Genomic DNA, 20,000 nt, shown 5'->3' with positions numbered 1-20,000 from the left:
CTCGGGCGAAAAGGAGCGCCTCCACGCCGTCAACGATGCGGAGGTGGAGCGTCTGATGGAGCGGTGGACGTCGGAGGAATGCTTCAACGCCGTCATGAGCTTCTTTCAGACTAAAGCCAAGCTGTGACGGGTCGCCCAGGAAGGAAGGACGGACGTCCAGTCGCCGAGGAAGGAAGGACGGACGTCCAGTCGCCGAGGAAGGAAGGACGGACGTCCCGTCGCCAAGTGCCTGAGCTTTGTCTGTCCGCTCTGTCTCGACTGATTAACGCGCTGCCGTCTGTGTGACGGCTAAATAAATGATTCCCCTTTCTCTGACGAGTCACTTCATTTGGGGAAATGGAGGTTTTTGGCTTAGCAACTATTAGTCAGGTTTGGTTGCATTTGTTCAGCCATCAAAAACCGGCACCGGTGACGTGTCGTCTACTATCCTGCAAGGTGAGTCTGTGTCTTTAAATCCCGGCCACGTGTCGTCCAATCGTAACGCGACACTCTCGGCTCCGCCCCCTACTCCCGAGTCTGAGCAGGATGGCGGCGGCGCATCAGGAAGGGGAGCTCTACCTGGGCTTTGACTTTAGCACTCAGCAGGTAACTAAATGAAGACTCGCTTCCGACTGACGGACGTTTCTTTTCTTCGCTTTTGATTATTGCAAGACGAGTTCAGTTATTTGTTAAGCCCCCATTTCTTGTAGTATGCAACTCGAATGAGCTTTTGTCAATATTTGTCGACTTGTTTGCGAAGCTAAAGGTGGTCGCCATCGATCGGGACTTGAACGTCATCCACCAGAACCGAGTCCACTTTGATTCGCAGTTACCAGAGTTCAGGTACGGCATTAGGCAAAAAAACAAAAGTCGTTTATGAGTTAGCCACTGGATACTATTTGAAATGGACTGGAGCCCAACTGGTTCTTACATTGCATATAGTTCGGTTTGTTTCTTCATTTCTTGACTTAATTTCGGCAGAATTTTTATCCTTCCTTCACTGGAGCTCGTACCCATTGACCACTTTGATTTCGGTGCGCAGGACGGAGGGAGGCGTCCACGTGGGCGCCGACGGCTTGACGGTGACCTCGCCCGCTCTCATGTGGGTGAAGGTGGGTGCCAGCCGGGTCGCCGACCCGCTCATGACGGCGACCTGGTCAATAATGGGAGGCGTCGCTTCAGGCTCTGGACCTGCTGCTGGAACAGATGCGGGAAGCCGCCGTGGACTTCTCTAGGGTTCGAGCCTTGTCGGGCAGCGCTCAGGTGAGCTTTCCCGGGGCGCCCTGGCGTCGGGGGGCCGCGACACGCCGGCAAATCGACGCCCTCTTTTTCAGCAACACGGCAGCGTGTACTGGAAGAACGGAGCGGGGCTGACCCTCGGATGCCTCCGCGGAGAGCACGGGCTGAGCCCGCAGCTCCAGGTGCGCGCTGGGAGCGAGCGGGGCGGGGGGCGCGCCCGCCCGTTGCCCGCGTTGACGGGGCGGGGGGCGCGTCCGCCCGTTGCCCGCGTTGACGGGGCGGGGGGCGCGTCCGCCCGTTGCCCGCGTTGACGGGGCGGGACGTTTCAGGACTGCTTCTCGGTGCGCGACTGTCCCGTGTGGATGGATAGCAGCACCGGGCCACAGTGCCGGCAGTTGGAGGAGGCGGCGGGTGGGGCCGCCCAGCTTGCAGAAATCACCGGCTCCAGGGCCTACGAGGTGAGCCCCACCTCGTCCCCCGAAGCCGACCGACTGGGCCTGTGCCGTTTGACGCCCTTTTTTTTGTTGGTGCAGCGGTTCACGGGAAGTCAGATTTGCAAAATGCGCCAGGAGCGACCGCGAGAGTTCGGAGAGACGGAGGTCAGCCGCCGACGGCACCTTTTAAGAGACAAGCGCTCCGTCCGCTGTGACCAAAACCTCTCCCCCCTCCTCCGGATGGACATATCCGCTCGGGGTGGGCCTCCCTCCCTCCTTCCCTCCCTCCCTCCCTCCTTCCTTTTCAGAGGATCTCGCTGGTCAGCAGCTTCGCGGCGTCCCTCTTCCTGGGCGACTACGCCGCCATGGACTACAGCGACGGTCGGTGGCGGCATCCACCCCCCCCCCCCCCCCCCCCCATTTTTCCCTCGGTCTCACGGGCCTCCCTCTTTGAAGCTTCCGGAATGAACCTCCTGGATATCCGGAGCAAAAAGTGGAGCGAAGCGTGCCTGGAGGCGGCCGCTCCGGGCCTGGAGCGCCTGCTGGGCACGCCACTGCCCTCGGCGTCGGTGCTGGTGAGGCACGGCGCTCTTGGCCTTTGACCCTTTGGTCTTCTTTTTTTAATTTTTTCAATTCTAGTATTCCATTTTTTTTGCCTTTGGAAAGCTTGGGCAAGCCCCGTTCCGTTGAACTTTAGATGTATTCTTTTTTAAATCAATGACTTTGATGGTTTTCTTTTGGCCGTCAAACAATATCTGCATCCTATATGAATAATGAGAAGATGAGCAGAGTGTGAACCTGTCGACCGCAGGGGAACGTGTCACCCTATTGGGTCAACAGGTTCGGCTTCTCTGACCAGTGCTCAGTGGTGGCCTTCACCGGAGACAACCCGGGTGAGTCTGCTGGCCCGACTGTGGCCCCTACCGGCGGGCGCTCCATGCTAACGCCCCCCCCCTTCCGACAGCGTCTTTGGCAGGAATGAGACTCCGGGAGGGCGACCTGGCCGTAAGTGCGTGTGGCGTGGCGTCCGTTGGACATCTCTTGGCGTGGTGTGGCGTGGCGTCCGTTGGACATCTCTAGGTAAAAGCGTACTCGCGTGCGCCTGTGCCAGGTGAGCCTCGGGACCAGCGACACGCTCTTCGTCTGGCTCCGGCACGCCCGTCCGGCTCTGGAAGGTCACGTCTTGGTCAATCCCGTCGACTGGCGCCAGTTCATGGCATTGTTGTGGTGAGTCTTTCCGTCGCCTTGTTTTGTCTCCAAGCGGGCCTCCCGCCTCGCCGTCTTCCTCAGCTTCAAGAACGGATCTTTGACCCGGGAGCGACTGAGGAACCGCTGCGCCGGAGCGTCCTGGGAAGCTTTTTCCGCCGCGTTGAGACAGACGCCGCTGGGAAACCACGGCTACGTGGGTAAGCCGTCCGCCCCGCCGTCCGGTCCGCCCCGCCGTCCGGTCCGCCCACGTGCCCATCCCCGCTCCCTCTCGCTTCCCCCGGGGCAGGCCTCTATTTTGACGTGAGGGAGATCACGCCTCCCGCGCTCGGGGTGCATCTGTTCGACGCGGAGGACAAGGAGGTAGGCTGCGCCCTCGTACTGGACGCGCCGCCCACTTTGTCACCACCTCCCGCCCGCCGTGCTACTCGCCCCAGGTGTCGTCGCTGAGCGCCGAGGCGGAGGTGCGAGCCCTGGTGGAGGGTCAGTTCCTGTCACGCCGGCTCCACGCCGAGCGTCTGGGCTACTCTGTCGGTAGGAAATGCGCCTCCGGCCCTTTGCCCGAGAGACGCGCGGCCAACTGTCTTCCCCCGTGCGACTTCAGTTCCGGGAAGTCGGATCGTGGCCACCGGCGGCGCCTCTCGTAACAAAGACATCCTGCAGGTGAGCGGGAAAAGCCCGGGCGCCGTCCGGCCTACTTCTTGAATGAGCCATCTTTCTTTTCTCCTCGGCGTCTGCCCGCGCGTCAGGTCTTGTGCGACGTGATGAACGCGCCCGTTTACACCACCGACGTGTCCGACTCGGCTTGCCTGGGCGCCGCCTACCGAGCGTTGCACGGTACGCCCACGCCGAGCCCGCCCCGCCAAGGAAGCCACGGCGGGTGGGCATAAGCGCCCACGGAGGGCTTGACCAGCGCCTCGACGCCCTTTCAGGTGTGCCGGAGGCGTCGGGAGAGTCCTTCTTGGACGTGCTGAAGAACGCTCCGGAAGCTCGACTGGCCGCCACGCCGCAAGCGGAAGCGCGTCGGGTACGTGGGCGCCCGACTCCTCGGCCTTTGAGCCAACGAGTGAGCGCAGCGTGTCACGTCAGGTGTACGATGAGATGCTGCGCCGTTACGCCCGGTTGGAGAAGATAGTTCTGCGGGAGCCCGCCCCCTAGCCGCCGCCCGAGGTCAGGCTGGCATGGGCCCGGGCCCAAAAAGGGCGAGCCGACACTCTCAACTCTTGGGCGACGTGCACGCCGAGCGGCCGCGGGACCCTTTTCATCATTGTGAATTGAAAGAAGTTTGACCCGTGCCCGCTGTCAGCATTCCGTCCCATTAAAGGCCACGCCAAGAGACCGTAAGAATGGAATGACTTTAATGGCTCACAGTCGATCAAGTAGGGGCCGTATTAAGGGTGGCCCCCGGCAAAAGCCAACGCCACTTTTTTAGCCCGTCCGTTCGCAGTCGGCTTCCGCCTCGCCGCCGTCAAGGCGGTGGCTTTCCGGGGGAGGCGAGGAACCAGAGCGCTCTTGCTCCCGCCGGAGGTCCACCGTGGCTTCCGCCTCCAAATTCTCTTCCTCGTCAACGTGCCGATCGCCAGCAGAGTCGCCGTCCGGGACCGCGTGGAGGTCTTCTCCCGCTGCTGAACCCAACAACAACAACAACAAAAAGCCTGCCTTTTGCTCAACGCCCTGGCCGACGTCCGGAGGAACACGTCTTACCGCCGTGGTCGTCCGCCACCTGCGGAAGGCCATGGTATTTTGGAACTCTACTCTTTTACACGTTTCGACTAGCGAGCACCGGACCACAAACGCAGCAGCTTCGCGCTGTCGGCCGATTGGCGGAAGGTGCGCAAAGTGGAATTTGGTCAGCTCTTTCGCACCTGATGCTCAGCCAGAAGGGGCGTCGACGACGGCAAGAAGGGGCGCGGTCCGGGGTCCGGAGGCGACGAATAAGATCGCAGACGTCTGGGCTCGGCGGCGTACGTCTCCAAGGGAAAGGCGCCCGGGCCCGCCGGCGACGTCGAATAGCATCGCGGACGTCTGGGCTCGCCGGCGTACGTCTCCGAGCCAAAGTCGCCCGCCGACGGGGCCTGCGACGTCGAATAGGATCGCGGACGTCTGGGCTCGCCGGCGTGAGTCGGGTGCTCCGGCGGGGCCGTGGACGACGGCCTGAAGGCTGGAGGACCAAAGTGAAATTGGACAGGCGCCAAAAGTAGAACGGCTCGCCGTACTTCTTCTCTTGCTCGTCCCGCTCCGTGTGAAGAGTTTGGAAACCACGCTGGAGGAGACGTGGCGCTGGGCTTCACCGGCAGCCGAGCCGGCAGCCGAGCCGGACGCCGGGCCGGACGCCGAGCCGGACGCCGAGCCGGACGCCGAGCCGGACGCCGAGCCGGACGGCGAGCCGGACGGCGAGCCGGACGCCGAGCCGGACGCCGAGCCGGACGCCGAGCCGGACGCCGAGCCGGACGCCGAGCCGGACGCCGAGCCGGACGCCGAGCCGGACGCCGAGCCGGACGCCGAGCGGAACATCCCGCCGAAGCTCGGCCTGTGGTGGGCGGGCGCTCGGTCTGGGCGGCTGGCCGGGTGTCGGCGACGGCCGGGCTTCTACCTGCGCCTGGCCCTCGACGGGGATCCTGGCCGGAGCGCCTGGCCGCCGCCGCCACCGACGACCCCGCGCTTCCTTCCTTCCTTAGGTGAACCCGGCCGTCGGCATTTCCACGGTACCTGGCGGCCTTTCTCCTCCCCCTCGGCTGGGTCCGGACGCAGCGACATGGCCGACAACGACACCTGTGGGGAAAAAGGCCAGTCAAGCTCAAAATGGAGCCAACCCGACTTGACCTTGAACCCCGAGCGGCCAAGCACTTTGTTCGGGGAAGGTCACGCCATTTGTCGAGCCTTGCGACGATTGGAGACGCGACCCCATTCTCCCTTTTTCCACGTCATCCGAAAACAACGAGGAAGGCAGCGACTCACCTATGAAGACGCCTAGGACGGGACTGGCCGACGGCGTGGATTCCGCCCACGGACGCCTGGGAACTGGTGAAGACCAGCCGGCCTCTCGGGATGGTTCTCTGCGGCGACTGGCGGCGGGGGGCGGGCCTAAAAGATGCCGGCGTCAGCGTCTCCCGTTCTCAGATCGCGGCCGAGACCGGTTCTCTTCTGCTCAGGTCAGCAAACACCCAGCGGCAACCTTTCTGACAGCGCCGCCGTGAACTCTCGTCGCCAACCTTTCTCACGCCGCGGCCGACGCCCACCGCCGACTTTTCTCACGCCACCCGCGTGGGATGAGCGCTAAGCACTGCTATCTCCCCTGTAGGCATGTGTTCACATGTGCTAATCCATTTTTATGACATTGTTCACTAGCATTAGACATTTTCTGCTACTTTTGGGAAAAGGGGAAGAAGCCGCTGGTGAACTTTTTGATCACGTCCTTCAGGCCAGTGTTTCCCGAACTGTTGATTGCCCCAACTTCCTTCCCCTTCTTGTCTGACGGAGGGCTTGCAATTGTCCAATTCTATGAGCTTTGACTGACCTGGGCACCAAGAGGCACCAGAAGGCGCTGTAGCCTCTTCCAGTAGAAGCGCGCGAAGAAGAAGAAGAAGAAGAAGAAGAAGAGAGGTAGAACTCCGATAGATCGATCGAGCGAGCAAAAAGTCTCTTGACGCTTGTTCCCCGTGGTCATTGTGGTCGCAATTTCCACTCGGAATCGGCAAACAACGGAATTGACTGGATCGGAAGTCTACAGCCTCTCCCGCGGTGAGTCCGAAAGACAGCCACCCTCGCCCAATGTTTTGTTGTTTTGGACTTGTCCGCGCGAGCGCACGCTGCTGTTAGCAACGTGCTAATAATTGTTTGCCAAGCAACTCTTGCGCTCAATTCCTCCTTTCGGCTCTGACGTGGATTCTATTTTTTGTTATTATTTTGGATTGGGATGGCCTTTGTGTAGCGAACGTGTCTTGATGCGTCGCCGTCCGTCTGCATTTCGTTGGAGGAAACCTCGTAACGCCACTTTGTTTATTTCTTGAGAGCTGGGGGTATTTCAGGGAGAGAGAAAGAGCGAGTGAGAGTGAGTGAATGAGAGAGAGGGAGAGAGAAAGAAAAAGAAAAAGCGCGAGCGAGCGAGACCCCCCTGCGTTCACGGACTTGTTGTGTTTTCTGTCTTGCCCAGGTGCGGACGGGCCATGGCGGCGGAGGCGCCCGACCCCGGGAGCTGGCTGGAGGTCGTCGAAACGGACGGCCACGGTGACGTGGCCCACAGCCGAGATGCGGCCGTCCAGACGGACCCGCCCTCTCGCCGGTCGGGACGCAGGCGCGCCGGCGCCAAGGGACGCCGCGGGGCTCCCGCGTCGGCTCGCCTTCCCGCCTCCCCGCGAGCCCGCCTCGACCACGGCGCTCCGGCTCCGGCGGCGGAAGAAGCCTGGGCAGACTGGATGATACCCCTGGACTCGCCGCCGGCCCGGCGACCTCAGAGGACGCGCCGGCCTCCCAAGTGGCGCCAAGTGGAGGTTGGGCTGGAAGAAGGTCAGGAGCACATTTTTTTCTCTCACTTTGGCCATTGAGCATCTTCACCTATGTGGGCTGTGGCGCTGTGTCATCAGGTGCGGAGACGGAGGTGGAGACGGACACGGAGGCCGCCGTGTGCCACGTGTGCGGTCAGGTGATGAAGACCAAGTCCAGCCTTTCCCGCCACTTCTTCATCCACACGGGCCAGAAGCCCTTTGCCTGCCACCTGTGCGGCCTGCGATTCAACCGCCGCGACAACCTGCGCCACCACCTGACGCGGCTGCACCCGGGGGGCGTGGCCCGCCGCCAAGGCCGGCCCCCCGGCCCCACCTGGCTGTGCCACGTCTGCGGCAAGACCTTCCGCTGCCGCTCGGCGCTGCGCACGCACGAGGTCATCCACCTGGGGGTCAAGCCCCACCGTTGCGACCTCTGTCCCAAGGCCTACATGCGCACCAACGACCTGGAGCACCACCGGGCCACGGTGCACGGCGAGGGCGAGGACGGGGCGGAGGGCCACCGCCGGCGTCCTACCCGCGGCGCATCCTTGCTGTGTCACTTTTGCGGCAAAGAGCTGAAATTCCGCTCGCAGCTGGCGGCGCACCTTCTGACCCACACGGACGAGCGCCCGCACCTCTGCGACGTCTGCGGGCGCAAGTTTGCCCGCCGCTACCAGCTGGAGCGCCACAAGGACGTGCGCCACGCCGAGGCCGAGCGGCCGGGGACGGAGGCTCGCCCGGCCGTCCGGCGTTTGCGCTGCGCCCTGTGCCCCCGCCGCTTCTGCGGCCCGGCCCGCCTGGAGCGGCACGGCGCCCGTGCGCACCCGCAGGAGGCGGGGCCGCTCCCCCCCAAAGTCTTCCCCTGCGCCACCTGCGGCAAAGAGTTCAAGTTCCCCTCGCTGCTGAACAATCACGCGGCCGTGCACAGCCAGGAGCGGCCGCACGCCTGCGACTTGTGCCCGCGCCGCTTCCGTCGACCGGGCCACCTGAAGCGCCACCGCCGCGTGGTCCACCTGGACGGCGCCCGCTTGCCGCAGAACTTTGTGTGCCACGTCTGCGGCCAAGACAAGAAGTGCCGCTCCCAGCTGGCACGACACGTCATCGTGCACACCGACGAGCGACCCTTTGCCTGCGAGGTGTGCGCCGCACGCTTCAATCGCCAAGGCAACCTGCAGCAGCACCGGAGGCGCGTGCACGGCGCGGACCCGCCGCCGCCGGACGCCGACGAGCCGCTACTCTTGGACTCTGACCAGCCGCTAGTCTTGGACTCCGACGAGCCGCTAGTCTCGGACTCCGACGAGCCGGTAGGGGACGCCGCGCCGGTCGACTGACGGCTCGGGTCCACGTCCCTCTCCCGGATCCCCACCGTTGGGGAAGTCGCCCGATTTGTGGCCTTTTTTTTTTGGCCAGAGCAATAAAAATCAGTTCCACTCACTTTGAGCTCTCGGCTCTGGTTTTTACTGGGACTGTTTGGTGAAAATACCAAGTGGTAGTGGCGGGCCGGCCGTCGGGCCGGTCGTCGGGCCCGTCTCGGAGATCCAGAGGCCGGCCGTCGACGGTCCGCGAGAGGAGCGCGAGGAGGAGGCCGAGCGCTCGCGCCCCGAGCTCGCCGCCTACCTTGGGCCGAGCGCTCGGCGGCGACAACCGGTGGCGGCGACCGCCGCCGTCAGCAGCAGCAGCGGGATTGTGGGAAGGCCCACGTACAACAGCAGCGGCGGAAACCTGCCTGAAATACACCCAAGTAGCGTATGTCACCGCGACGGAGGCTTTTTTTTTCTTTAGAGAACGAGAATAAGAAAATAACCCTAACCCTTATTTTTTTGTATATTTGATGTCGATTTTGCAGAAATCGCATTCACCGGAAATGGGGTCAATGGAGATTGGCAGCTCTGGTAAGGCGTATTTCTTTCAAAATGTCCATGTATAGTAATGTTTTTTTTCCACCAAAAAAACGACATAGTACAGTAGGCTTTTTTTCACCCAAAAAACCACATAGTATAGAAAGGCTTTTTTTCACCAAAAAAACGACATAGTATAGTATGGCTTTTTAATCTCACTAAAAACGACATAGTATAATAGTAAGGCTTTTTTCTTTCTAAGGATTTTGTACCTTTATCTCCATTGGCGCTGCCCTGACCACCACGTACCACCGTGGCCTCTGTACACACACACACACACACACACACACATACACAGATAATCATTTGGCGAGCAATCCTTATTTGCAAGCATGCCCACCTGTGCCCCGCCGCCTGCCATCACCGCCCTCCTCCTCTTCCTCCTCTTCCTCCCGACCTGCCAAAGACAAAATGCGTGGAAGCGCCCGCCAGGAGCGAGCGAACGAGTGGGTGAGCTACCGTTGGGATATTGGCAGATGAAATTGTGCTTCATGGAGCAGCGGTCGTCGTTCCACCGGTAGAGGTAAGCCCCGCCCGCTCCGGGAAGCGCGCCCGGCTGGTGATACATGACCACGCAGGACTCGGCGCCGCACGACGGCTCGTCCGGGTACCACTTCCTGCGCAGACCCCCAAAACAGGTGGAGATTCGACCATGGCTCGGACGGACGCACGTACGGACGGACAGATGGCGGGGATCTCGCCTGAAAGACGCCACGTTGCCGTCGCTCCATCTGTAGCGTTGCGGACAGGAAGCCCCGGGCCCGTCCCGATCCTCGCCATCCGCCCGGCTCAACCCGATCCAGAAATCCCCGTCGGAAATTCCCGAGCCGGAACGCAGGTCCTGGAAGAGGGGCGCCGTGGAGGGCCGCGTGAGCAGAGACGACGACGACGGCGGCCGCGACGACGGCCGCGACGGACTGACCGGACGGACCTGGAGCAACGTCTCGATGCGATCCTGTTCTCGCGCGCTGCCGATGCTGACCAGCGCGCCGCCGTCCACGCGGCACGCCAGCTCCGCTTCCCGAAAGTCCACGCGGCTGGACACGTCGCGGAAGTGCGCAATCTTGTAGCAATCCCCGTCGGAACACACCGTCTGTCCTGTTCAAATGGGTCACAGATTTACGCGGTCACGGTAGGCCGGACCGTCGGCCCGAGGCGAGCCGCGGCGGACGCCCGCCGCCACAGAGACGACGTCTGACGTCGGCCCAAAAAAATCCCCAAAGCCTCCTGCCGACTCACCGCTCAGCAGCTTTGCGCCACGGACGGCGGCCAGCAACGCCGCCACGGCCAGCAGCTCCGACTTCATCTTGTGCCGCTCTGTTGCTTTTTCAGGACTCGGCGTGGTCTCCTCCTCCTCCTCCTCCTCCTCCTCCTCTCTTCTTCTTCTTCTGGGCTTCGATGCGAGCCGGAGACAAGCCTGACCTCTCCTCGTTCCGCCCCATCCCCATCTGGGCCCCTCCCCCACAACCACTTAATTGAATTGGTAGAGGCGGTCGATCGCAAAAGGCAAGTCTCTCTTGAAGGCCGCAGACGAGCGGCAAAGAAGAGAAGATGGATGGCGTACGGTTGTAGAAATGACTTGTTTATTGGTCTCCTCTTCCTTCAGAGCTGGAATCGTGCACGAGGCCGACGACAAGAAAAAGGGCCAAGACGGCGTTTGAAGGGTCAAGCCGCCACCACCGGGAGCTGCCAGAGTTGCGGCGCCGAGGCGTCGCATATGGCCACGCGCCCGTTCTCCTCCGACGTCTATTTCAAAGAGAAGTGGCGAAGCAGTGGAGACTTCCCTGTGTTTTTAGAGCTTTTAAAATATCAAAAATACAGTGATAAAGACACCGGAAAGCTCATCATTTCTAATCAGATACTCATAAACTTACTTTCATTGTGCTGTACTTATTCAGAGTTTGCAAAACCATAATATTTCAACTAAGGTAAAAACTTCATATCAGTAGAATCAGCTATTCCCCCTTGTTAAAAAAAAGAAAATTGTACAATAGCCAGAGAATTAAAATATAATATGGTGGGACGACGGGGTGGAGAAAAAAATGGCAAGTCATATCATCATTCCAGCTCCGGAAGGAGGGTTTGGACATTTTAGATGAAGTGCAAAATGTATACTAAAGTGATTGTTGCAAACCTTTCCCATTACTTACTCTGAACATGTACTTTGTTTATTATATCACCCAAGTCTTGTGTACGTTATATACATTCCACGCTTATCTTGAGACCCATAATTCCTTCTTCCTAGCTGCAAAAGAAACCGCAAAGATCTCGAGGCCTAGGTACTAAATCATGTTGATTAAAAGACGAGCAAGCTTTAAAAAATCTTAATATAAAAATTCCTTTGTAACTGAAACCCACCCACACATTTTCAAATTCATGCCCACTATGAGAGAGAGAGTTAGCATACAAAACGTCCATTTATTTATGTATCTTTTACAGCGATTTTGAAGTGTGTTACTGTCAACTCAATCTTTAAACTCTTCAATTTATAAACAAGCAACCAAAATGTTCGGAGGTCGAGACTATAGAGATAAAATTAAACTCACTAAATGTTTTCGCTAATCATTATAATTATACTTGTTTACGAGGGGCAATGTTCTGATACTACTTGCACGTTAAATGTTATATCCCCTACGGAGTACAACCTGTATAAAATCTCGCGAGACACTAAATAGTTCCCGCCTTTGAAGGCGGGCGCAATGACGTCACTTCCTTTTTTCGCCATGTGACTCGCAAGCAGCACAAGTTAGTGAGCTACAAATGTTTGTCCAGCTCCAAATGTTTGTCGGAAGAATTTGGACAGTGTTCATCCGTAAAAGGACGTGAGTACATTCTATCATAATAATTCTAAAGTTGGCTATTTGTATCTCTGTGTTGTACATGCGCCTCAGTTGCAATGTTGCCCGAGTCATGGGCGTGGTAGTTATTGTATTGACGACATGGCGTCCATGTCTAGTCGGCGTTTGGCTTTGAAGTATGGTAATTATCTCCTTGCAATTGATTTTTCTCTCTTTATTGCGTTTAGTGGGACGTTCTTTCGGCTTTAGTAGCATTTTAACTGGTAACCTTTTTTTGGTAGGCGTGATTGATGTCGAATTTGCCGAAGTACAACTGTGAATCTGGATAAAATCTCGCGAGAAACTAAATAGTTCCCGCATTTGAAGGCGGACGCAATGACGCCACTTCCTTTTTTCGCCATGTGACTCGCGAGGAGCACGATGTTAGCGAGCTCCAAATGTTTGTCGGAAGAATTTGGACTGTGTTCATCCGTAAAAGGACGTGAGTACATTCTATCATAATAACTCTAAAGTTGGCTATTTGTATCTGTGTTGTACATGCGCCGCAGTTGCAATGTTGCCCAACTCATCGGCGTAGTAGTTACTGTGTTGACCACATGGCCGCCATGTCTGGTCGGTGTTTGGCTTTCTCCTCGCAATTGATTTTCTCTTTATTTTGTTGTGTTTAGTGGGACGTTCATTCGGGTTTAGTAGCATTTTAACCTGTAACTTTTTTGATAGGCGTGTTTGACGTCGAAATTGGCGATTCAAATGTTAGCATTCCGGACGTGAGGCTTTTGTTCAAAATGGCGACTATTAAAAAAAGTTCGTTCGTTCCTCTAATCTGCCATTTATTAACAAAGTAACACAGGTCTAGTGGGTTAATATTACTAAAATGTGTTTAACAGTAGTGCTAAAATTATACAGATTTCGAAGGGGGAAGAGAGATATACGGACAGAGAAATGAGGGGGTAATTTATTCCCACCCTCTGAAAAACAAAAGACAGGATATTGGATTGGAAAAAACGTTTTTTTTCTTCTAATTCGACATTTATTTTCAAAGTAACACAACAATAGTAGTTCAATATTACCAAAATGTGTTTACTATGAAGACCCGAATAATAGTAGGCACCAGAATAATAGTAGGCAGTGGAAAATTCCAAAAATAATGAATATTAGTAGTGGTAGTAGTAGTATTCCGGTGCCTACTATTATGAATTCATTTGGAATTTTCCACTCCCGACTATTATTCCAGTGCCTACTATTATTCGGGTCTTCATAGTCAAAGTAGTACTAAAATTATACAGATTTCGAAGGGGGCTGGACGTTAATTGTTTCAACAACAAGATATTGGATTGGAAAAATGTTGTATTCTAATCCACCATCTATTGACAATGTAACACAAAACTAGTGGTTTAATGTTATTAAAATGTGTTTTATAGTAGTCCAGATTTTTGAAGGGGGAGAGAGAGAGAGATGGACCCCAACCCACATCAACACGCTCGTTTCAAAACATTTTTTAAATAAACTTGGAAAATAAGTTTCACCTAACCTTACACTAAACATAATTCTAATTGTGTTCTGCATTTTTATATCTTCCTTTTCCCCGGCCGACCGGGTTGGCTGTTTATCCCGCTTCCAACCTGATTTTCACCATCGATGGGCTGTTTGCTTTCATATTTCCTTCAAAATATTCTGAAAATGATGCACACAAATGTCCTCACAATGGTATAACGCACGACCACTTGCCAACGATAAGTAATATATATTCCTCGTAATAGAGATCGCTACGCCATTTGCGCTGAGTGACGGGGGGGAAAAACACTGTTCTACACGAAAGAGATGCAGCAAAAAAGACTAGTGCGCTATAATCATAAACGGCTACATGTCTTGCTTTCGCGTATCTCGAAATTGGTCTTGTATCTAGAGATTATTTGCTCGAAATTTTACTCGTATGTCGAGCTACCGCTATATATTGTCAATTTTAAATGATAATATATTGTTGTGCCTTGTATTTTTTTTCAAAGTAAAAAGTACTGCAGCTGTAGTTTGGGAAACACGTTCTCAATCCATACCACTTTACAGGTTCTTCTGGGCGCCAACGCAAGTTGTCTCAAGATGTCGTCTTATGTAAGTTTCTTCTAATTGATTTGACTTTTAATTGACTATAACCCTAACCCTGAAACTAGTTTATTCGTAGGCAAGATTAATGACATAACCCGCAATTGGTCTTGAAACCCAAAATGCCTCCCATACGCTTTGATTTAAAAAGTATTTCCCATTAATATGGTCTCTTCCTGCCATCTTGTGGCTGTTTTGAAAAAGTTCACCATACAATTATTTTCCCGACATAAAACTCAGCCATCCTCTTTGATTTGAAATTTACTTCCCAGTAATATGATCTCTTGCTGCCATCTTGTGGCCGTTTGGACAAAGTGCACCCTGCAATTATTATTTTCCGACCCAAAAACCCTGCAATATTGTCCAGTAATATGGCGCCCCAAAAGAGGTGACCCCCCCCCCCCCACCCCCCATCACACACACACAGTCGGTCATTAAAAGGCTTTTGGGTTATATGTGATCGATGGCACTTTTTCCCCCATTTTGTCATCCAGAGTGGGACGAGTTGTCGTCAGACGAAGAATCTAAAGAGCGGGACGATTCCCGGTAGGCGTGCCAGGAGGCCGTCTATCCGTCTGTTTTCCAGGGAAGTTGGAACTGACATCTCCCCCCTCCCCACAGGTCCTTTGCCACGTTGGCCAACAAGGTGAACCGAGGCCTGCCTGTCTTCAACAAGGTATTCATCGGGCGCGCCGAGGTCCTCTGGCAGCACGTGGTGAAGCTCCCCGCCCTGGCCGGCCACCTGGCCACCTTCCAAAGTAGCCGGGATCACGGCCATCGCCGGCCTGGCCCTGGCGCCCTTCACCTTTGGGGCCTCGTTCATCGCCACGGCCGGTGGGATCAGATCGGCTTCCGCCAGCATCTCGGACAACGTCAATACCTTCTCCTCCCCCCGACCGCCTCCCTTCTCCTCCCCCCGACCTCCGCCTCTTCCGTCTACACCCCCCTCTCCCTCCTCTTCCCCTTCCCCTCCCTCTCCCTCCTCTTCCCCTCCCTCTCCCTCCTCTTCCCCTCCCTCTCCCTCCTCTTCTTCCTCCTCTTCTTCCTCTTCCTCCTCTTCCTTTCTCTCTCGCTCGCGCTTTCTCGCTCTCTGTTTTTTTCTCTTCGCGCTCGCGCTCTCGCGCACTCTCTTTCTCTCTCTCTCTGTTTTTTTCTCTCTTTCTCTCTCTCGCGCTCGCTTGTTCGCGCTCGTTCGCCCTCTTCTCACGCTCGTTCGCCCTCTTGCGCTCGCTCGTTCGCCCTCTTGCGCTCGCTCGTTCGCCCTCTTGCGCTCGCTCGTTCGCCCTCTTGCGCTCGCTCGTTCGCCCTCTTGCGCTCGCTCGTTCGCCCTCTTGCGCTCGCTCGTTCGCCCTCTTGCGCTCGCTCGTTCGCCCTCTTGCGCTCGCTCGTTCGCCCTCTTGCGCTCGCTCGTTCGCCCTCTTGCGCTCGCTCGTTCGCCCTCTTGCGCTCGCGCTCGTTTGCCCTCTTGCGCTCGCGCTCGTTTGCCCTCTTGCTCGCGCTCGTTTGCCCTCTTGCTCGCGCTCGTTCGCCCTCTTGCTCGCGCTCGCTCGCTCGCCCTCTTCTCGCGCTCGCTCGCCCTCTTCTCGCGCTCGCTCGCCCTCTTCTCGCTCGTTCGCCCTCTTCTCGCGCTCGCTCGTTCGCCCTCTTCTCGCTCGTTCGCCCTCTTCTCGCTCGTTCGCCCTCTTCTCGCTCGTTCGCCCTCTTCTCGCTCGTTCGCCCTCTTTCTCGCGCTCGCTCGCTCGCCCTCTTTCTCGCGCTCGCTCGCTCGCCCTCTTGCGCGCGCTCGCTCGCCCTCTTGCGCGCGCTCGTTCGCCCTCTTGCGCTCGCTCGTTCGCCCTCTTGCGCTCGCTCGTTCGCCCTCTTGCGCTCGCTCGTTCGCCCTCTTGCGCTCGCTCGTTCGCCCTCTTGCTCGCGCTCGCTCGCTCGCCCTCTTGCTCGCGCTCGCTCGCTCGCCCTCTTCTCGCTCGTTCGCCCTCTTCTCGCGCTCGCTCGTTCGTCCTCTGCTCGCTCGTTCGCCCTCTGTCTCGCGCTCGCTCGTTCGCCCTCTGTCTCGCGCTCGCTCGCTCGCCCTCTGTCTCGCGCTCGCTCGCTCGCCCTCTGTCTCGCGCTCGCTCGCTCGCCCTCTGTCTCGCGCTCGCTCGCTCGCCCTCTGTCTCGCGCTCGCTCGCTCGCCCTCTGTCTCGCGCTCGCTCGTTCGCCCTCTGTCTCGCGCTCGCTCGTTCGCCCTCTGTCTCGCGCTCGCTCGTTCGCCCTCTGTCTCGCGCTCTCTTGCGCCCTATGTCTCGCGCCCTCTCAGTCGCCGCCTCTTTCCGTCTCGTCTCACTTACGCCCTTCCTTCCTTTCTTCTTCACAGGATACGGACAGTTTGATGGAGTGGTGGAATACAGGGAAACGTGAGTAATTGAAACTTAAATGTACAAGATGTTATTTTTTTTCCATTTTGGAGCCAGCCAAGGCAAGATTAGAGTCGGTAATTGTCAGATGTTCAGTCAATTTTTAACCGAGAGGGCTTGCCTGCCGGTCTTGTCTGGGACGTTTACCAGACAGTCGGTCATTAAAAGGCTTTCGGTTTATATGTGATAGATGGCACTTTTTTCCCCATTTTGTCATCCAGAGTGGGACGAGTTGTCGTCAGACGAAGAATCTAAAGAGCGGGACGATTCCCGGTAGGCGTGCCAGGAGGCCGTCTATCCGTCTCTTTTCCAGGGAAGTTGGAACAGACATCTCCCCCCTCCCCACAGGGTCTTTTCCACTTTGGCCAACAAGGTGAACCGAGGCCTGCCTGTCTTCAACAAGGTATTCACCGGGGGCGCCGAAGTCCTCTGGCAGCACGTGGTGAAGCTCCACGCCCTGGCCGGCCAGCTGGCCACCTTCCACCAGAAGGCCTCGCTCATCGCCACGGCCGGAGGGGTCAGATCGGCTTCCGCCAGCATCTCGGACAACGTCAATAACATCCAGGAGCGCAAGAAGGTGAGCGCTTAGTTTGGATAACACGTTCTTACCCTATACTACTTTACAGTTTCTTCTGCAGACCCTTAATAAATGCCACATCCACTTCTGCAGACCCTTAATGCCACATTTGGACACCAACGCAAGTCGTCTCAAGATATTGTCTCATGTAAGTTTCTTCTAATTAATTCATGTTTTTCTGTTTAGTGTATTCTGGCACTTTTAATTGACTATAACCATAACTCTGAAACTAGTTCATTCGTAGGCCTGATTGATGACATAACCCGCAATTGGTCATGAAACCCAAATTGCCTCCCATGCACTTTGATTTAAAATATATTTCCCGGTCATATGGTCTCTATTCCTTCCATCTTGTGGCTGTTTTGAAAAAGTTCACCATACAATTATTTTTTTTCGACCTGAAAACCCTGCAATATTGTCCAGTAATATGGCGCCCCGAGGATAATGTGACCCCCCCCCCCCCCCCCCCCACCTGGACCTGGACACCCACGCCTGGACCTTCATCTCCATCTCCTGGATTTCCACCTCCCGCTCCTGGACCTGCATCCCCTGGAACTCCGGCACATCCATCTCCATCTCGTCAAACTCCGGCACATCCATCTCCATCTCGTCAAACTCCGGCACATCCATCTCCATCTTGCAAACTCCGGCACATCCATCTCCCATCTCTTCAGACTTCCTGCACCTCCATCTCCCATCCCGTGGACCTCTGCCACCTCCATCTCCCATCCGGTGGACCTCCGCCGCTCTCTCTCTCTCTCTCCCCCCGACCTCCGCCGCTCTCTCTCTCTCTCTCTCCCCCCGACCTCCGCCGCTCTCTCTCTCTCCCCCCGACCGCCGCCGCTCTCTCTCTCCCCCCCCCGACCGCCGCCGCTCTCTCTCTCCCCCCCCCCCCGACCGCCGCCGCTCTCTCTCTCTCTCTCTCTCTCTCTCTCTCTCTCTCTCTCTCTCTCTCTCTCTCTCTCTCTCTCTCTCTCTCTCTCTCTCTCTCTCCCGACCGCCGCCTCTCTCTCTCTCTCCCAACCGCCGCTTTTCCTCCCTCTCCCTCCTCTTCCTTCTCCTCTCCCTCGTCTTCCCCCCCTCTCCCTCTTCCCCCCCTCTCCCTCCTCCCTCCTCTCCCACCTTTTCTTCCTCCTCTTCCTCCACCTCTTCCTCCTCTTCCCCCCCTCTCCCTCTTCCTCCTCTTCTTCCTCCTCCTCTTCCCCCCTCTCCCTCTTCCTCCTCCTCCTCTTCTTCCTCCTCTTCTTCCTCCTCCTCTTCCCCCCTCTCCCTCTTCCTCCTCCTCTTCTTCCTCCTCTTCTTCCTCCTCTTTCTCTCTCTTTCTCTCTCGCTCGCGCTCGTTCGCTCGCGCTCGTTCGCTCGCGCTCGTTCGCTCGCGCTCGTTCGCTCGCGCTCGTTCGCTCGCGCTCGTTCGTTTGCGCTCGCGCTCGTTCGTTTGCGCTCGCGCTCGTTCGTTTGCGCTCGCGCTCGTTCGTTTGCGCTCGCGCTCGTTCGTTTGCGCTCGTTCGTTTGCGCTCGCGCTCGTTCGTTTGCGCTCGCGCTCGTTCGTTTGCGCTCGCGCTCGTTCGTTTGCGCTCGCGCTCGTTCGTTTGCGCTCGCGCTCGTTCGTTTGCGCTCGCGCTCGTTCGTTTGCGCTCGCGCTCGTTCGTTTGCGCTCGCGCTCGTTCGTTTGCGCTCGCGCTCGTTCGTTTGCGCTCGCGCTCGTTCGTTTGCGCTCGCTCGTTTGTTTGCGCTCGCTCGCTCGCTCGCTCTCTCGCTCGCTCTCTCGCTCGCTCGCTCGCTCGCTCTCTCGCTCGCTCGCTCGCTCTCTCTCTCGCTCGCTCTCTCTCTCTCTCGCTCTCTCTCTCGCTCTCTCTCTTTCTCTTCCCCCTTCCTCTCTGTCTTATCTCTCTTTTCTCCCCTCTCCCCCCTTCCTCTCCGTGTTATCTCTTTTCTTCCCTCTTCCCCCCTTTTCTTTCCGTCTTATCTCTTTTCCTTCCCTCTTCCCCCCTTCCTCTCCCTCTTATCTCTCTCTTCCTCCCTCTTATCTCTCTCTCTTCCCCCTTCCTCTCCCTCTTATCTCTCTCTTTCTCCCCCTTTCTCTCCGTCTTTCTCTCTCTCTCTTTCTCCCCCTCTTTCTCTCCGTCTTTCTCTCCCCCCCCTTCCTCTCCGTCTTTCTCTCTCCCCCCTTCCTCTCCGTCTTTCTCTCTCCCCCTTCCTCTCCGTCTTTCTCTCTCCCCCCTTCCTCTCCGTCTTTCTCTCTCCCCCCCTTCCTCTCCGTCTTTTCTCTCTCCCCCTTCCTCTCCGTCTTTCTCTCTCCCCCCCTTCCTCTCCGTCTTTCTCTCTCCCCCCCTTCCTCTCCGTCTTTTATCACTCCCCCCTTCCTCTCCGTCTTTCTCTCTCTCCCCCCCCTTCCTCTCCGTCTTTCTCTCTCCCCCCTTCCTCTCCATCTTATATCTCTCTCCCCCCCTTCCTCTCCATCTTATATCTCTCTCCCCCCCTTCCTCTCCATCTTATATCTCTCTCCCCCCCCTTCCTCTCCATCTTATATCTCTCTCCCCCCTTCCTCTCCATCTTATATCTCTCTCCCCCCTTCCTCTCCATCTTATATCTCTCTCCCCCTCCTCTCCATCTTATATCTCTCTCCCCCCCTTTCCTCTCCATCTTATATCTCTCTCCCCCCTTCCTCTCCATCTTATATCTCTCTCCCCCCCCTTCCTCTCCATCTTATATCTCTCTCCCCCCCTTCCTCTCCATCTTATATCTCTCTCCCCCTTCCTCTCCTCTTATATCTCTCTCCCCCCTTCCTCTCCATCTTATATCTCTCTCCCGCGCCTTCCTCTCCATCTTATATCTCTCTCCCCCCTTTCCTCTCCATCTTATATCTCTCTCCCCCCTTCCTCTCTTATATCT

At 57.0% G+C, this 20,000-nt stretch overlaps 5 protein-coding genes and 1 long non-coding RNA gene across 13 annotated transcripts in view; 4 read left to right on the top strand and 2 right to left on the bottom strand.

Annotated features, from left to right (window-relative positions):
* eci2 (enoyl-CoA delta isomerase 2) overlaps positions 1-310 on the top strand; it is a 3,338-nt gene extending 3,028 nt beyond the window's left edge. For all 8 annotated transcript variants that reach the window (XM_077736304.1, XM_077736301.1, XM_077736305.1 and 5 more), the window contains one exon: positions 1-310. This exon is cut by the window's left edge and continues 29 nt beyond it. In XM_077736304.1, coding sequence (XP_077592430.1) covers positions 1-127 — 127 coding nt within the window. In that variant the 3' untranslated portion in view covers positions 128-310.
* Positions 311-525: 215 nt separating this feature from the next.
* xylb (xylulokinase homolog (H. influenzae)) lies at positions 526-4,197 on the top strand. Its single transcript, XM_077736299.1, has 19 exons — positions 526-585; positions 740-822; positions 1,022-1,091; positions 1,162-1,242; positions 1,314-1,400; positions 1,548-1,676; positions 1,752-1,817; positions 1,961-2,033; positions 2,109-2,227; positions 2,464-2,545; positions 2,617-2,657; positions 2,764-2,879; positions 2,943-3,058; positions 3,148-3,221; positions 3,296-3,392; positions 3,463-3,521; positions 3,608-3,695; positions 3,791-3,885; positions 3,948-4,197. The coding sequence occupies exons 1-19, from the start codon at positions 526-528 to the stop codon at positions 4,014-4,016; spliced, it is 1,605 nt and encodes a 534-aa protein (XP_077592425.1). The 3' UTR covers positions 4,017-4,197.
* LOC144209798 (uncharacterized) lies at positions 4,197-6,357 on the bottom strand. The gene is made up of 9 exons (XM_077736310.1): positions 6,227-6,357; positions 6,034-6,153; positions 5,817-5,942; positions 5,452-5,630; positions 5,348-5,388; positions 5,075-5,239; positions 4,724-5,019; positions 4,563-4,581; positions 4,197-4,483 (listed from the first exon to the last, which is right to left on the bottom strand). The coding sequence occupies exons 4-9, from the start codon at positions 5,613-5,615 to the stop codon at positions 4,287-4,289; spliced, it is 882 nt and encodes a 293-aa protein (XP_077592436.1). The 5' UTR covers positions 5,616-5,630; positions 5,817-5,942; positions 6,034-6,153; positions 6,227-6,357; the 3' UTR covers positions 4,197-4,286.
* An 87-nt stretch (positions 6,358-6,444) lies between these two features.
* Positions 6,445-8,776, top strand: LOC144209796 (zinc finger Y-chromosomal protein 1-like). Its single transcript, XM_077736300.1, has 3 exons — positions 6,445-6,599; positions 7,012-7,364; positions 7,442-8,776. Exons 2-3 carry the CDS (start codon positions 7,025-7,027, stop codon positions 8,671-8,673), a joined length of 1,572 nt encoding a protein of 523 aa, XP_077592426.1. The 5' UTR covers positions 6,445-6,599; positions 7,012-7,024; the 3' UTR covers positions 8,674-8,776.
* A 163-nt stretch (positions 8,777-8,939) lies between these two features.
* chodl (chondrolectin) lies at positions 8,940-10,601 on the bottom strand. The gene is made up of 7 exons (XM_077736311.1): positions 10,480-10,601; positions 10,172-10,338; positions 9,942-10,081; positions 9,700-9,857; positions 9,581-9,637; positions 9,453-9,500; positions 8,940-9,068 (listed from the first exon to the last, which is right to left on the bottom strand). The coding sequence occupies exons 1-7, from the start codon at positions 10,544-10,546 to the stop codon at positions 8,956-8,958; spliced, it is 750 nt and encodes a 249-aa protein (XP_077592437.1). The 5' UTR covers positions 10,547-10,601; the 3' UTR covers positions 8,940-8,955.
* Positions 10,602-12,427: 1,826 nt separating this feature from the next.
* On the top strand, positions 12,428-14,684 carry LOC144209996 (uncharacterized). The gene is made up of 3 exons (XR_013329299.1): positions 12,428-12,519; positions 14,103-14,147; positions 14,633-14,684. It is a non-coding gene; the product is annotated as an uncharacterized LOC144209996 (long non-coding RNA).
* Positions 14,685-20,000: the final 5,316 nt, after the last annotated feature.

This window comes from Stigmatopora nigra, chromosome 16, assembly GCF_051989575.1.
Source record: "Stigmatopora nigra isolate UIUO_SnigA chromosome 16, RoL_Snig_1.1, whole genome shotgun sequence".
Taxonomy (NCBI): domain Eukaryota; kingdom Metazoa; phylum Chordata; class Actinopteri; order Syngnathiformes; family Syngnathidae; genus Stigmatopora; species Stigmatopora nigra.
The sequence above is the reverse complement of the archived record's forward strand: the minus strand, read 5'-3'. Positions and strand labels throughout refer to the sequence as shown.

Coding starts and splice junctions, on each gene's coding strand:
- LOC144209798 (XM_077736310.1), bottom strand. CDS start 5,615: ATGTCGCTGCGTCCGGACCCAGCCGAGGGGGAGGAGAAAGGCCGCCAG. Junction 5,389..5,451: donor CCGTCGAGGGCCAGGCGCAG/GTAGAAGCCCGG, acceptor CGCCCACCACAG/GCCGAGCTTCGGCGGGATGT. Junction 5,240..5,347: donor CCGCTCGGCGTCCGGCTCGG/CGTCCGGCTCGG, acceptor CGTCCGGCTCGC/CGTCCGGCTCGGCGTCCGGC.
- LOC144209796 (XM_077736300.1), top strand. CDS start 7,025: ATGGCGGCGGAGGCGCCCGACCCCGGGAGCTGGCTGGAGGTCGTCGAA. Junction 7,365..7,441: donor GGAGGTTGGGCTGGAAGAAG/GTCAGGAGCACA, acceptor CTGTGTCATCAG/GTGCGGAGACGGAGGTGGAG.
- chodl (XM_077736311.1), bottom strand. CDS start 10,546: ATGAAGTCGGAGCTGCTGGCCGTGGCGGCGTTGCTGGCCGCCGTCCGT. Junction 10,339..10,479: donor TGGCGCAAAGCTGCTGAGCG/GTGAGTCGGCAG, acceptor CCATTTGAACAG/GACAGACGGTGTGTTCCGAC. Junction 10,082..10,171: donor GCATCGAGACGTTGCTCCAG/GTCCGTCCGGTC, acceptor CCCCTCTTCCAG/GACCTGCGTTCCGGCTCGGG.
- xylb (XM_077736299.1), top strand. CDS start 526: ATGGCGGCGGCGCATCAGGAAGGGGAGCTCTACCTGGGCTTTGACTTT. Junction 1,092..1,161: donor CCGCTCTCATGTGGGTGAAG/GTGGGTGCCAGC, acceptor GCGTCGCTTCAG/GCTCTGGACCTGCTGCTGGA. Junction 1,818..1,960: donor GAGAGTTCGGAGAGACGGAG/GTCAGCCGCCGA, acceptor CTTCCTTTTCAG/AGGATCTCGCTGGTCAGCAG.